The sequence below is a fragment of the Sapajus apella genome, unplaced genomic scaffold, assembly GCF_009761245.1.
Source record: "Sapajus apella isolate SASKATOON/1434 unplaced genomic scaffold, GSC_monkey_1.0 scaffold6, whole genome shotgun sequence".
NCBI lineage: Eukaryota > Metazoa > Chordata > Mammalia > Primates > Cebidae > Sapajus > Sapajus apella.
The window spans coordinates 59,500,583-59,517,277 of record NW_022436946.1 but is presented as its reverse complement, the minus strand read 5'-3'; the positions used below and the strand labels follow the sequence as shown (position 1 = coordinate 59,517,277).

At 42.8% G+C, this 16,695-nt stretch overlaps 1 protein-coding gene across 2 annotated transcripts in view; it reads right to left on the bottom strand.

Annotated features, from left to right (window-relative positions):
• Positions 1-11,193, bottom strand: part of GABRR2 (gamma-aminobutyric acid type A receptor subunit rho2) — a 51,793-nt gene extending 40,600 nt beyond the window's left edge. Inside the window, exon 1 of one of the 2 annotated variants that reach the window (XM_032275272.1) lies at positions 10,651-11,193. In XM_032275272.1, the coding sequence (XP_032131163.1) occupies positions 10,651-10,838 (188 nt within the window). In that variant the 5' untranslated portion in view covers positions 10,839-11,193. The remainder of the gene's footprint in view (positions 1-10,650) is intronic. The other variant, XM_032275271.1, reaches the window with a different exon arrangement.
• Positions 11,194-16,695: the final 5,502 nt, after the last annotated feature.

Sequence of the window (16,695 nt, the reverse complement as noted above, 5' to 3'; positions counted from 1 at the left end):
AAACCCCATCTTTACTAAAAATACAAAAATTAACAGTGTGGTGGCACATGCCTGTAGTCCCAGCTACTGGGGAAGCTGAGGCAGGAGAATTGCTTGAACCTAGGAGGCAGAGGTTGCAGTGAGCCGAGATCGTGCCACTGCACTCTAACCTGGTGACAGAGAAAGATTCTGTCTCAAAAAAAAAAAAAGAAAAGAAAACCTAGGAGAGATGCATAAATTCCTGGACACATACATACCCCGACCAAATACTGAACCAGGAAGAAATTGATTCCCTGAATAGACCAATAACAAGCTCTGAAGTTGAATCAATAATAAATAGCCTACCAACCAAAAAAAAAAAGCCCAGGACCTGATGGATTCACAGCCAAATTCTACCAGATGTACAAAGAAGAGCTGGTACCATTCCTACTGAAACTATTCCAAAAATTTAGGAGGCAGAACTCCTCCCCCAGTTCATTCTATGAGCTGGCATCATCCTGATACCAAAACCTGGCAGAGACACAACAAAAAAAGAAAACTTCAGGCCAATATCCTTGATGAACGTTGAAGCAAACAGTCCTCAACAAAATATTTGCAAACTGAATCCAGCAGCCCATCAAAAAGTGAATCCACCACAATCAAGTAGGCTTCAACCCCAGGATGCAAGGTTGGTTTAACATATGCAAATTAATAAATGTGATTAATCACATAACAAAACTAAGACAAAAGCCACATTTTTATCTCAATGGATGCACAAAAGGCTTTTGATAAAATTCAACACTCCTTTGTATTAAAAACTCTCAATAAACTAATTACTGCAGGAACATAGCTTAAAATAGTGAAAGACATCTATGACAAACCCATAGTCAACATCATACTAAATGGGCAAATGCCGGAAACATTCCCCTTGAAAAACAGCACAAGACAAGGATGCCCTCTCTCACCACTGCTATTCAACATAGTATTGTAAGTCCTGGCCAGGGAAATCAGGGAAGAGAACAAAATGAAGGGCATGCAAATAGGAAGAGAGGAAGTCAAACTATCCTTGTTTGCAGATAATGTGATTCTATACCTAGAAAGCCCCATAGTGTTGGCCCAAAAGCCCCTTCAGCTGATACACAACTTCAGCAAAGTTTTGGCATATAAAATTAATGTGCAAAAATAACTAGCATTCTTATACACCAAGAATGGTCAAGCCTAGAGCCAAATCAGGAATGAAATCTTATTCATGATTGCCACAAAAAGAGTAAATACCTAGAAATACAGCTAACCAGGGAGGTGAAAGATCTTTGCAATGGGAATTACAAAACACCACTCAAAGAAATCTGAGATGACATAAAGAAATGAAAAAACATTTCATGCTCGTGGATAGGAAGAATCAATATTAAAACAGCCATACTCCCCAAAATAATTAATTTATAGATTCAATGCTATTTCTATCAAACTACCAATGTTCACAGAACTAGAAAAAAAATTTTAAATTCGTATGGAACCAAACAAATAGCCCAAATAGCCAAAGCAATCTTAAGCAAAAAAAACCCAAAAAACAAGGGTGGAGGCATTACATTACCTGACTTCAAACTATATTACGAGGCTACAATAACCAAAACAGCATGGTGCTGGTACAAAAACAGGTACATAGACCAACAAAACAGAATAGAGAGCCCAGAAATAAGGCTGCACACCCACAACCATCTGATCTTATGCAAAGCTGACAAAAACGAGCAATAAGGCAAGGACTCCTTGTTCAATACGTGGTGCTATGTGAACTGGCTAGCCATATGCAGAAGATTGAAACTAGACCTGTTTTTTACACCATGTACAAAAATCAACACAAGATGGATTAAATACTGAAGTATAAAACTCAAAACTATAAAAATCCTGGAAGACAACCTAGATAATACCATTCTGGACATAGAAACCGGGAAAGATTTCATGATGGAAACGCCAAAAGCAATTGCAGCAAAAACAAAAATTGGCAAATGGGATCTTATTAAACTTAAGCACTTCTTCACAGTGAAAGAAAGTATCAATATAGTAAATAGACACCCTACAGAATGGGAGAAAATATTTGCAAGCTATGTATCTGACAAAGATCTAACATCCAGCATCTATAAGAAATTTAAACAAATTTACAGGAAAAAACAAACCCCATTAAAGAGTGGGCAATAAATGGGCACAGTGGCTCCTGCCTGTAATCTCAGTACTTTGAGAGGCCAAGGCAGGCGGATCACTTGAGGTCAGGAGTTCGAGACCAGCCTGGCCAACATGGTGAAGCCCATCTCTACGAAACAAAATTTAGCTGGATGTGGTGGTGTATGCCTGTAATTCCAGCTATTTGGAAAGCTGAGGCACGGGAATCACTTGAACCTAGGGGGCAGAGGTTGCAGTAGCCAATATTGCGCCACTACATTCCAGCGTAGGCAACAGAGCAAGACTCCATCTCAAAAAAAAAAGTGGGCAAAGGACATGAACAGATGCTTTTCAAAAGAAGATATACACTCGGTCAACAAGAATATGAAAAAAAAGCTCAATAACACTGATTATTAGAGAAATGCAAATCAAAATCACAATGAGATACCATCTCACATCAGTCAGAATAGCTATTATTAAAAAGTTAAAAAATAACAGATTCTGGTGAGGTTACAGAGAAAAGAAAACATTTATACACTGTTGGTGGGAATATAAATTAGTTCAACCATTGTGGAAAGCAGTGTTGTAAATCCTCATAAAGCCAAAAACGGAACTACCATTCTACCTACCAATCCCATTACTGGGTATATAACCAAAGGAATGCAAATTATTCTCCCATAAAGACACATGCATGTTCGTTACAACACCATTCACAATAGCAAAGACGTGGAATCAACCTAAATGTGCATCAGTGACAGATTGAATAAAGACAGTATGATATGGCCAGGTGTGGTGGCTCATGCCTGTAATCCCAGCACTCTGGGAGGCCAAGGCAGGTGGGTCACATGAGACCGGGAGTTCTCTGGCCAACATGGCAAAACCTCATCTCTACTAAAAATACAGAAATTAGTTGGGCATGGTGGTGTACATCTGAATCCCAGCTACACAGGAGGTTGAGGCTTGAATCCTAGAGGTGGAGGTTGCAGTGTGCTGAAATTGTGCCATTACACTCCAGCCTGGGTGACAGCATGAGACTCTGTTTCCAAAAATATATATATAAAAAAGGAAAGAAAATGTAATACACATACACCATGAAATACTATGCAGCCATAAAAAAGAATTCGATCAGCTGGGGGTGGTGGCTCACACCTGTAATCCCAGCCCTTTGAGAGGCCAAGGCAGGCAGATCATTTGAGCCCAGGAGTTCAAGGCCAGCCTGAGCAGCATGGCACCACATCCAGCTACATGGGAGGTTGAGGTGGATGAATGGCTTGGGCCCAGGAAGTCAGGGCTGCAGTGAGCCATGATCACGCCACTGTTGTCTAGCCAAGGTAACAAAGTGAGACCTTGTCTCACAGAAAAAAGCGTGAGATCATGTCATTTAGCCAGAAAATGAATGGAACTGGATGGAGACCATTATTCTAAGCAAACTAACACAGGAACAGTAAATCAAATACCACATATATTCTCACCTCTGAGTGGGAGTTAAGTGATGAGAACACATAAACACAAAGAGGGGAACAACAGACACTGGGGCCTACTTGCATGTGGAGGGAGGGAGGAGGGAGAGAGTCGGAAAAAATAACTATTGAGTACTGGGCTTAGTACCTGAGTGTCAAAATAATCTGTACAACAAACCCCTGTGACATGAGTTTACCTCTATAACGAGTCTGCATATATAGCCCTGAACCCAAAGTAGAAGCTTTAAAAATAAACGAGAATTTCACCCAGAATTAAGTAAATAAATAAATACATTTGTGATGAGAAAAAAAAATGATTATGTTGAGTAGTAGAAGATCATGATTTTTAAAAAATTTCTTGGCCAAGTACAGTGGCTCACATCTGTAATCCTAGCACTTCAGAAGGCCCAGGCAGGAGAATGGCTTGAGCTTAGGAGTTTGAGACCAGCCTGGGCAACATAGCAAGACCCCAACTCTTAAAAAAAAAAAAAAAAGTGATTAGCATGGTGGCACATGCCTCTGGTCCCAGCACATTGAGAGGCTGAGATAGGAGGATTACTTGAGCCTGGGAGGTTGAGGTTGCAGTGAGCCATGATTGTGCCATTGCATTCCAGCCTGAGTAAGAGTGAGACCCTCTCCAAAAAAAAAAACGTATCGTGGTGTTATAAGAATGGTTTTGTGATAAATACACTTCTAAGACAAATATAGTCAAAAATTTCAAATGCTGGTGTTATCTTTGCCAAATCTGATGCTTCTTACTTCAGTCTAGGTATGCAGAACCCATCCTAGAGCAAACCCTCCACGCTGAGAAAGACAATTCACAGCCAGTGGAGGGAGTTGCTCTGACCACCCAGCTGGGTGGGGCACCCAAAACTGGAGCCCAGGACACAGCCCTCGTCAGTCCTTCCTCTAAACCAGGTGACAGTGAAGGAGTGATTCTCCCTTTTCTTTCACACTCACTCTATCCAGATCATTTCCTTTCCACAACTGCACACTAAAGCAGTCAGATCCACAATGTTCTAAAGCAATTGTCTGCTGACAGTTATTACTAAACAAACATAGAAAGAAAGAAAAGGAAAGAAGAAAAGAGAAAAGAAGGAAAAAGGAGGAAGGGAAGGAAACTTCACACAGCCAGGCTAATCCACACTACCTTACCCATTCCTTTTACAAGGCTTTTGGTTTGTGCCTGGCACTTGAGTTACTTCGTGTACATGTCTCACTTAGCCTTTTAAGAGCGTAAGGCCAGGGTTTATCTCTGTGTCCATTGCACTTAGCGCAATGCCTGGCATGTAGCAGGCATCCAATAAAAGGTAGCGGCATGACCACACAAACAACTAGGAGAAACTTAAACCAATTCTGTTCTAGTCCCTCTGCTCAGCCTCATCTGTAACCCAGATGCTTCTCAGCCTTAACTGCACTTTAGGATCATCTTGAGGGGCTTTTAAAAGTCCTGATGCCCGAGCTGCACCCCAGACCAATCAAATTCACCTCTCTGTGGTAAAGTCCCCAGCTATTCCCATGCGATCAAGGCTGAGAATCACAGTCACTCTAAACAGCGTTTCTTGATCTTGCAATACCTTAATATTAACTCTATCTGGCTTTGTGTTTTCCTGGCTAGACCTATGATTCTCAAACTTAGCTACATATTGTAATCAACTGGGGAGATTTAAAAATCACTGGTGCCTAAATCACACTCCTAGAGATTTGAATTTGCCTGGTTGGGAGGGAGGTCTCAGCACTGGAAATTTATTAAAGCTCCTGGGTGAGTCTAAGGTACAGCAACATTTGAGAACCACTAGGATAAGCCTTAATCCAATGCCTTTGGTGGCACCCTGAGAGCTGCCCAGGGCACATGTTGGTGCTGACCATTTAGTAGCAGCAAGTAAGGAACTGCTAACTCACCCGCTGAAGAAACCAGGGCCCTCCAGGCCTGTGACTTTGTTTTGTGCAGCATATTGAAGGTTTTTAGATCAATGGAAATTTGGTTTTGCGTGTTTGTTGTTTACATATACCTCTATTTTTTTCCTCCCCATTCTTATCACACTTCATTCACCTTTTTTTCTTATTTTTTTGAGATGGAATCTTGCTCTGTTGCCAGGCTGGAGTTCAATGGTGCGATCTCGGCTCATGGCAACTTCTGTCTCCTGGGTTCAAGTGATTCTCCTGCCTCAGCCTCCTGAATAGCTGGGATTACAGGCACCCACCACCACACCCAGCTAATTTTTATATTTTAGTAGAGACAGGGTTTCACCATGTTGGCCAGGCTGGTTTCAAACTCCTGACCTCTGGTGATCTACCCACTTCAGCCTCCCAAAGTGCTGGGGTTACAGGCATGAGCCTTTATTCACTGTTGAGAGCAACAAGTGTGTTTCCTGCTTAAACTCTGTAAGAGGGAAGTGATGGTTTCCTCTCTTGAGGTTCTGATCTTGGAGATATCCGCCTATGAAATCCTTCTTAAGTTGCATTTCCCCCAGCTCTGCCCAGATGGCATAATTCAATGGGAAGTCTAAAGCTACACTGATCAATAAAGTGGCCACTAGACACATATGGCTATTTCAATTAATGAAAGCTAAATAAACTAAGCTGGTGGCCTAAATTGCCATCAACATGCTGATGTTCTTAAATTTCTACCCTCTGCTCTCAACCTTTATATCTGACTGCCTAATTGAGTATCCTAGAGGCATCTGAACTCAATGCATGCATAGCTTGCTCTGGGCCACACTCAGTTTGAAGTGGCATAGGATGAAGGATGAGTGGGCATTAGATGAGAAGCGAGATGGGGTGGGATATGTGGTGGGAATGAATGAAGAGAATGAAGCTGCAGGGACAAGCAGAGGCCAGGACAGGCAGAGCCTTGAGAGTCATGTTAAGAATTCCGTTTTTATCCAAAGACAATGGGAAGACAATGAATGGTGTCAGGCAGATGGAAGAGGAAGTTATGATGAGATTCAGTTTCAGACAAGCCCACTGTAGCTTCACAGGAAACTCCAATTTAACGTCCTCCCCTATGGCTGAAATACAGGACCTCCATCCAGCCCCTTGAGGCATATGTAGCCATGGTCGGTGCCGCCAAGGAGCTTTCAAACTCACTGATCTCTTCCTCAAGCCTTGCCTCCGGGAGTCAAGTGGGGCCAGGCCTGGGTCTCTGGGCAGTGACTGTATGAGGGGCCATGCCCAGACACCCCAGGAAAGATGCTCTGGGAAGGCAGATGAAGAACTCAGTTCGAGAGCTTAGCAGATCATGGACATTAAACCGTAAGTGCAGCCGGCCCACTGCGCCTCTGACTCACAGGGAGTAAATCCCTCCTGGTCAGCACAGTTTCCACATCCATTTAGGGAAAGGCTTAGAGGTATGGAAATCCCAGAATGCCACCACCCCAACAAGAGAGAGATTTAAATCCCACTGCCATTGAGGGCCCAGAGTATTTTTAAGGGATCAAGCCACTAAGATCCTGAGCCTCGGGTTATTTGCGTGAGCCATATGTTCTCCATTCATCCTTTCACAGGAGATGGCCACCCCGCCTGGACAGCCTCGGCCTCAGACCCTAGACTCCTGAGCCCCCGCCCACCCATGCAGGGCAGCCAGGACCTTCATGGAACCTCAAACCCAGCCTTTGGGTGAGGGGTGAGGGAAGAAAAAAATGGATCCACTATGCGTTTGGAAGCAGGGCAAGTGTCATCATATTATGGTTTTTTGGCAATAGCAGCAACCAGGATAACCAGGCCTTTGTGGATGCCCCTCTTCCCTGTGCAGGCCGTGAACTGTGGATGTTAGGCAGACCTCACCCCATCCTCACATCATCCCCCTCTTCAGCTGGAGAAACTGAGGTTCAGAGAGACAAGGAAACATTGATAGATGGTGGCAGAACCAGGTCTGAATCTGATTTTCCTGAATTCCCAACTCCTTTTCCTTTGCCAAGACCCTGAGCAGTGGATAAGGATCACTGCATGGCTGGAAAGCAAAGCTGCTGCCGCATCCAGTGAAACAACCACGATGCAGACCCAGGAGGGATGGCCAAGGCAGGGGTACCGAGGAGGCAGCAGATGGGGAAGGAAGCTACAGAGGGGGCTCCAGGTTGAGACCTGCAGGGGCCTGATGGTGCTGTCCAGGGCACAGCTCAGACTCCCACAGCCCAGAGTCTGGTTTATTCTTCAGCTCTCAAGGGAGAAGGGCCTCTCTTGGCAAGAAAGAACAGCGATCATGTGATCAGGAGGCCGACGTAGGCAGCAGGCCAGGAGGAGTAGGAATAAAGTTGGGAGGCTGAGAGCTGGGAGAACAGAACGAAACCAACAATAGCCAAGAGGAAACAGACTCGCTCCATAGACATCCGGTACATAGAGACAAAAAGCAGCAGAAAACAGGGACCGGTCTTTGTAAAAGCAGCTGCTGGGCAGAATCATTGTTCTGTGCGCATGCCTTGGCGGGGTGAGGCAGGGAAGGCTTCCAGGTTCGAAGAGGTCTTCACAGTGTGCGTGTGTGAGGGTGACCCTGTGCACTGTGTGTGCCTGTGAAGCCACACATGCGGTGTGTGTTATGTGTGTGAGTGTGACCGTGTATTAGAGTTTGTGGGTAAACGGGACTTCTAAGAAAAGGAGATATCCTAAAGAGAAAAAGTGCCCTAAGACTGTAATCAGAAAGGGTCACGACATTTTATTCTTTCTTGTTCGTATAGCTTGACCCTTGCGTGTCAATAATGAAAGTAATTTGGAAAAATAAGTCAGAGGCTTGGCTGAAATGTTCATAGGGAGGTGTCGCCCCACTGACCGTCTGACCATGTGTGTCCTCGTGGATGAGAAAGGCCCAGAACCACATTCCCTGTCCTTTTCCCCAGCCTCAGCTCAGGAAATATTTTATTTCCTTGTAATGTATGTGTTCATCTTTTCCCACTTTAACACCGCATGGGCTGGATTTCAACACAATCTTCTTCCCACTAAAAGTCAGAGCCCCGCTGTGCCCAGGCTCATGCAGGGGGCTGGGAATGAGACTGTGGTCTTCTGAGGAAAAGTGATGGAGGTGCTGCAACAGACCCCAGCGGAGTGGGGTCCCTGAGCGCCCCCGAGGGACTTGTGCGGAACCCCGTTCTTATGGAACAGACAGTTTGGAGCACATTTTCCTCCAATCTAAGTAAATCAGGAACCTACATGCTAGTCTTGGGAAGCCACTACGGGCCGTGTGACTTACTCCTGCCTCTGAGCCATTTCCGCAGCTGTCAAATGAGTTGATTTGGGCAGTTTCCCAGGGTGTGCTCTGTGGAGTAGGAATCCCACAAGACAGCCCAAAACACTGGATTTTTTAATTCTTTCTGAGAAACACTGCACAATTTATCCCTCTCTTCAAGATTCACAGTGCTTATGTGCATAACAAAGGTTCTAGAAGTTCTGCTGGAAAGACATCTGTTGGAAATGGTCTAAACCAGGGTTTTCCACGCTTTGGTAACCCTGGAACCCCATTCCACTCAACAGCCATTCACATTTCCAAAAATTAGAGCTCAGGGGACTTGCTGGGCCAGAGGACCTCTAAGGCTCCTTCCAGTTTAACAGCCTGTTATTCTGGCAACACAACTAGGATGTGTCTTCCAGAGCAGGACCTCTTTCCCATCCTTCTGGAGGGTTTTGATCTGTTTGCCTTCCGCTGAGTAGGACTAGGCCCCAGAGAGTAATTATAGTCTGGGAACAGTGGCTCATGCCTGTAATTCTAGCACTTGGGGAGGCCAAGGTGGATGGATCACTTGAGGTCAGGAGTTTGAGACCAGCCTGGTCAACATGGTGAAACCCCAACTCTACTACAATTATAAAAATTAGCCAGGCATAGTGGTGCCCACCTATAATCCCAACTACTCGGCAGGCTGAGGCAGGAGAATGCCTTGAACCCAGGAGGCCGAGGTTGCAGTGAGCCAAGATTGTGCCACTGTACTCCAGCCTGGGTGACAGAGAGAGAATCCATCTCAAAAAACAAAAAAAGAGAGAGTAATTACCTCTCCCAGAGCAGCAGTCACGACTGGGATAGTGGAAGTAGGGGCTGTAACTCTTATTTATATTCAGTTTTTTTCCTAAAAATAAGAAGTCAATTAAACTTTAATTTAACATACATATTTATAACAGCACATGTATGTAATTTGTAAATAAATAGGCGTGTATTAGAGGTACAGTTTCAAAAAATTATTGACAGCAGTGCATGATCAAAAATGTTTGGAGATCACTGACCTAGAAAATGTGCCTCAATATATTAATTTATACTCAAAACCACTAGTTTATCTGATGCTTACTAGAATGGAAAATAAATGTGTAACATGCCACACATGGTGTTTATATCTTAGCTGCTTGTTCTTTTCTTCATGTGTAACAGTCTTTATGTCTACTTCAGGCCTGGAGTATCGTGCTTCATATGTCAATTCAAAATAAACTTACTAAGGAACTTAGATTAGTAACGTAATGATTTTGAATGTAGATCCTGGGCCAGTGTTTCTTGGGAATGTCTCCGTTACGTCGTGAAATGGCATTCACTGTTGTCCACACATACATTTCTGATAATTAAGCAAATTTCTGAACACCTCTTCTAAGACTCAAAACAGCTAAATGAAACCCAATATCATTATAAAGTTATTCTTTAGCAAATTTAAGGAAGACAATATTTGAGGAAGACAACTCCCATATACATTTTTTTCTTAATAGTTCAGCCTAGGCTCCTATATACAGTTCTCCCCAAAATACTTGAGTGTAATTATCTAGCAGGTCACCAGTTGTGAACTTTGAGAAACAAAGCAGCACAATGTGATTTGTACAAAGAATGATTTTACCCACTCAGTCTCCAACTGTTTATATTTGCCTCAAATCAAAATGCTTTGGCTGAATACAGGACATTCGAATGAAAGTCTCACCCCAGTCCAGTTCTGCCCTCAGTGCTTGTGACACGTAGAGTCTGTGTGCCCAGTGAGAGGCTGAGTTCAGAGAAGTAGCTGTGTTCTCATAGGGCGACATCACGATAGGACCTGCAGCCCCCCTGGGGAGCCATTCCGCTGTGCCACTGCTGCTGCTACCATGCAGGGTAACCTCCCTCCTCTCCCACCCGTGGCTTTACCTTGGCTTGGGCGTCTCCACCTGCCCTGTCCATCGCTTCCTCTTGGTCTTTCTGCTCTCCACGAGAACCATCAGGCAAAACAAGAACAAAATGAGTCTTGTAAAATAAGGCATTTTGTGGACGTCTGTGAGGCAAAAATCTGCTTTCCAATAGCCTGCAGCAGAGTAAATCCCCCCCAGCTTGACCATTGATCCGTCTGCTGCCTCCTGACAGGCTGCTCAGAGGGGCTGTGAGGGCAAGACTGACCAGGCCGGTTGTCCCGATTTACTATTTGATACTGATGCCCCACTCACCCCCACCACTCAAGGCAGTGACACAAACACTAGGCTTTGCCCTCCCTGCTGATTAGTGATTGGCCATTAGTCAAGAAGTTTGTCCTCTCATGAAATTCTGCTTCTGCTGAATCCTAGAATAGCTTTGGCTAAAGCTGTTATATAAAAAAATTAAATCCTTTGAACATGCCAGCTTTGTGCTGAGATTATTGATCCATCTTCCGGCTGCATAAAACCAGTCTGTTCCATCTACCAGGGTGTCAGCTTGTATTCCAAGTAGACTTGCAGAGAGGACTTCGTGGACGTTTAGATGGGTACATAAATGTGTTCAGGAGATGCTGAGTAAACATGAATGACCGGTTTCCTTAGGGTTGAGTTATTTATGGAGCTAAGAGAATATGCTTTACCTATGAGTAAGCGTACTTCCTTTCTCACAAATACAGATCAATGTTTTCCAGCAAAAACATCAAAGCATAAAACACATTTTTAGTTTGAAGGATGGCATAAATCAAAGAATTCATAACTATATAAGTTTTTTTTCCTACAATGAGCATTAAATTAACTTTGGTCTTTAACCCTAAAATGTATCAAATCAAACATCATAAATTAGGCTTAATTCCTATCCTGGGATATGGAATTAAGCACATTAGAATTGTAGAGATACATGTGGTTATGTCTAACCTACTGAACAAAATAGAATATATTTAAAAACTACTCACTGCTTGCTATGTCCTGGCAATGGAAAAATTCGTGGTAGAACCATAGGGAGATGAGGGTGGAGATCAGAAAGTGGGATAGCTGTAAGTGAAACAGAATTGGGATTTTACGATGTATAAAAGATAGAATCAAAAGAAGCTCTTTGATTCCTTTAAGCAAAGTGAGATGGCATGATCCACTTTATTTTTGAAAGAATTCCTAATTAAGATCAGTTGGTTCAGAGAACTTATGATGACAAAAGAGAATAAGGTCCTGCTCTGAGGAAAGGGAAGAGGGGAGAAGAGAAAGGAAGGCAGAGGAGTGAGATATTCAAGTTAGTTCAGAGGTAGCATACATTTGGTGCCTGTGCAGACAGAGTAGGAGGTGAGACAGAGAGAGAGAAGTCAGCAATAGTATCAAGGATTCTAGTGTGGAGGTGGGTTTGGTGGATGGTACCACCATTAACTGATATTTATTAGAGGTGGACAAGTTTGATGGAGAGATGAGATCAATTTTGACTTGTGGTATTTGAGTCTGAGGGACCTCTGATGCCCAGTAAGAAGCTAGAGTATGGGCCGGGCACAGTGCCTCACACCTGTAATCCCAGCACTTTGGGAGACCAAGGCAGGTGGATTACCTGAGGTCAGGAGTTCAAGATCAGCCTGGCCAACATGATGAAACCCCGTCTCTACTAAAAATACAAAAATTAGCCAGGCGTGGTGACATGTGCCTATAATCCCAGCTACTCAGGAGGCCAAGGCAGGAGAATGAACCTGGGAGGGAGAGGTTACAGTGAGCCAAGATCATTCGAGCCTGGACGACAGGGCAAGACTCCATCTCCATTTAAAAAAAAAACTTAGAGCATGAGCCTGAGCTCAGGAGAAAGGTCTAGACTAGAAAAATAGATATGGTAGATATGGAGCTGTAGAGACCAAGCGAAAGTTTTCCCTTTGCCCCATAAAGGATCACTGAAAAATCAACTGACAAAAAAGAAAAGTAATAGGAGAAAAGGCATACAAATTTGTTAACATGGGGGAAAATCACATCATGATTATCCAATTACCCAGCATGAAACAGGCATTTGTATGCCCTTTTTCATAAGGAAGAGATGGAGGATGTAGACAATTCTTTTGAGGGACAGCTTCCTGCACAGCAAAAGAAACAATCAACAGAGTAAACAGACAACCCACAGAGTAAGAAAAAATCTTTGCAAACTGTGCATCAAAGGGCTAATATCCAGAATCTACCAAGAACTCAAACGACCACAACAACAACAACAACAAAAACAAGTAACTCCATTAAAAAGTGGGCAAAGGACAAGAACGTTTTTCAAATGAAGACACACCAGCAGCCAACAAGCATATAAAATAAAATGCTCAATACAACCACCAGAGAAATGCAAATTAAAACCACAGCGAGGTACATTTTGCACTAGTCAGAATGGCTATTATTATAAAGTCTAAAAACAAAAGATGTTCACGAGAATGCAGAGAAAAGGGAATACTTATACACTGTTAGTGGGAATGGGAATTAGTACAACCTCTATGGAAAACAGAATGGATAGTTCTCAAAGAACTAAAAATAGAACAACAATTCAGCAATCCCACTACTGGGTATATACCCAAAAGGAAAAAAAGCATTGTATCAAAAAGATACCTGCACTCATATGTAACAACAGAGCAGGAGCTTCACCATCTTGGACAAACACCACCATTTTAAGTTTCACTTGATTTAAAAAAAAAAAAACCTGCCCAAATCCAGCCCCAAAACATCAGCCTAATAGTTAATGTTAGAATAACCAGAAACATTCCAAGCCTAAGCTAATCTCCACTCTAACCAGAAACATGCCAACTCAGAGATAGCCCCCCCTCTAACCAGAGACATTCCAACCCCACAATAACCTTTCTTTTACATAGAAACATTCCAAACCTATGATTAGCTCCCCTCTTCTTAAATTCCTAAATATCCTTAGTCTATAAGAAAGAACACTCCTGACCAAAATCAGCCAGAAGCCCTTCTCAGATTTATTCTTCAAAATAAACCTGTTTTTGACTGTTGAGCCATTTTTCATGTTTCTTTCCTTTTTCTTTAACTCTTACAATATGTTTATCACAGCACTATTTACAAGAGCGAAGATATGAAACTGATGCTCTTCCTCCTGCACTAAGGAGGCAACGTCCATAGCAAAGATATAGAATCAACCCAAGTGTCCATCAACAAAGGATTGGATAAAGAAAATGTGGTATATATTTATGCCATGGGATGCTACTTAGCCATGAAAAAGAATGAATCACATCTGTTGCAGCAACATGGATAGAACTAGAGGCCATGATCCAAAGTGAAACAACTTAGAAAGTCAAATACTGCATGTTGTGTAACTGGGAGCTAAACAATGGGTATACATAGACATACCCAGTAGAATAATAGAAATTGAAGACTTCAAAAGGTGGAAGGGTGGAAGGGGGATGAGGGTTGAAAAATTACCTATTGGAGGCCAGGTGTGGTAGTTCACACCTGTAATCCCAGCACTTTGGGAGGCCGAGGAGGGTGGATCACCTGAGGTCAGGAGTTTGAGACCACCCTGGCCAACATGGTGGAACCCCACCTCTATTAAAAATACAAAAACTTGCCGGGCGCGGTGGCTCAAGCCTGTAATCCCAGCACTTTGGGAGGCCGAGGCGGGTGGATCATGAGGTCAAGAGATCGAGACCATCCTGGTCAAAATGGTGAAACCCCGTCTCTACTAAAAATACAAAAAATTAGCTGGGCATGGTGGCGCGTGCCTGTAATCCCAGCTACTCAGGAGGTTGAGGCAGGAGAATTGCCTGAACCCAGGAGGCGGAGGTTGCGGTGAGCCGAGATCGTGCCATTGCACTCCAGCCTGGGTAACATGAGTGAAACTCCGTCTCAAAAAAAAAAAAAAAAATACAAAAACTTAACCAGGCAATGAGGCAGGTACCTGTAATCCCAGCTACTCGGGAGGCTGACAGGAGGAGAATGCCTTGAGCCTGGGAGGTGAAGGCTGTAGTGAGCCAAGATCATGCCACTGACTTCAGCCTGGGTGACAAGAGCAAGACTGTCTCGAAAACAAAAAGCAAAAACAAAAATTACCTATTGGGTATATTGCTCACTAATTGGGAGACGGGTACACTGAAGGCTCAGATATCACCACTATGCAATATATATGCATGTAAGAAATCTGTACTTGTACCCTCTAAATATATAAAGATAAAAGACAAATGGGATCTAATTTAACTAAAGAGCTTCTGTACAGCAAAAGAAACAATCATTAGAGTGAACAGCAACCAACAGAATGGGAAAAAATTTTTGCAATCTACCCATCTGACAAAGGGCTAATATCCAGAATTTACAAAGAACAAAACAGATTTACAAGAAAAAAACAAACCCGTTCAAAAGTGGGCGAAGGACATGAACAGACACTTTCCAAAAGAAGACATTTATGAGGCCAACAAACATATGAAGAAATGCTCATCATCACTGGTCATTAGAGAAATGCAAATCAAAACCACATTGAGATACCATCTCATGCCAGTTAGAATGGCGATCATTAAAAAATCTGGAGACAACAGATGCTGGAGAGGATGTAGAGAAATAGGAACACTTTTACACTGTTATTGGGAGCATAAATTAGTTCATCCATTGTGGAAGACAGTGTAGTGATTCCTCAAGGACCAGAAATAGAAATTCCATTTGACCCAGCAATCCCATTTCTGGGTATATAACCAAAGGATTATAAATAGTTCTATTATAAAGACACATGCACACGTATGTTCACAGCAGCACTGTTTACAATAGCAAAGACCTGGAACCTACCCAAACGCCCATTGATGATAGACTGGACAAGGAAAATGTGGCATATATGCACCATGGAATACTATGCAGCCATAAAAAAACAATGAGTTTGTGTCCTTTGTAGGGACATGGATGAAGCTGTAAACCATCATTCCCAGCAAACTGACACAAGAACAGAAAAACACCACATGTTCTCACTCATAGGCAGTTGTTGAACAATGAGAACACATGGACACAGGGAGGGGAGCATCACACACTGAGGTCTGTTGTGGGGGGAAACAGGGGAGGGACAGCAGTGGGTAGGGAGAATGGGAAGGGATAACATGGGGAGAAATGCCAGATATTGATGACAGGGGGATGGAGGCAGCAAACCACATTGCCATGTATGTACCTATGCAACAATCCTGCATGTTCTGCACATGTACCCTAGAACCTAAAGTGCAATAATATATATATATATAAATGATAATGCTGCTATATTTGTTCACAAGTTTGCATGTAAATATGTTTTCATTTCTTTTGGACATTTTATGTGGCAGTGAAATTGCTGAGTCATATGGTAACTTTATGTTTAACTTTTTGAGGAACTGCCAGATTGTTTTTCAAAGTGGCTCTGCCATTTTACCTTCCTACTAGCAATGTATGAGAGTTCCAGTGTCTCCATATCCTCACCAACACTTCTATCTGGTTTTTTTGTTCTGACCATCCTTTTGAGTGTAAACTGGGATTACTGTGGTTTTGATGTGCATTTCCCTAGTGACTAAGGATGCTGTGCTTCTGTTCACATGCTTAGTTGACATTTGTGTATCTTCTTTGTAGAAATGTCTATTCAAATTGTTTGCCATTTTAAAATCAGGTTATTTCCTTTTTATTACTGAATTGCAATTCTTTAGATATTTCAGATGCAAGTCCCTTATCAGATATATGATCTGCAAATATTTTCTCCCATTCTGTGTTGTCTTTTCACTTTCTTAATGGTGTTGAGATGCAAGAGTTTTTTATTTTGATGAAATATAATTTTTCTTCTGGTTGCTTGTGGGTTGTTCTGTTTTGCTTTGTTTTGAAAGACAGGATCTTGCTCTGTGGCCCAGGCTAGAGTGCTGGAGTGCAATGGGGCTATCATAGCTTGCTGTAACCTTGAACTCCTGGGTTCAGGCAATCCTACCACCTCTATCTCCTGCATGGCTAGGGCTACAGGCTAATTTTTTTAAAAAAATTTTTGTAGAGACAGTCTTGTTATGTTGCCCAAGCTGGTTTCAAACTC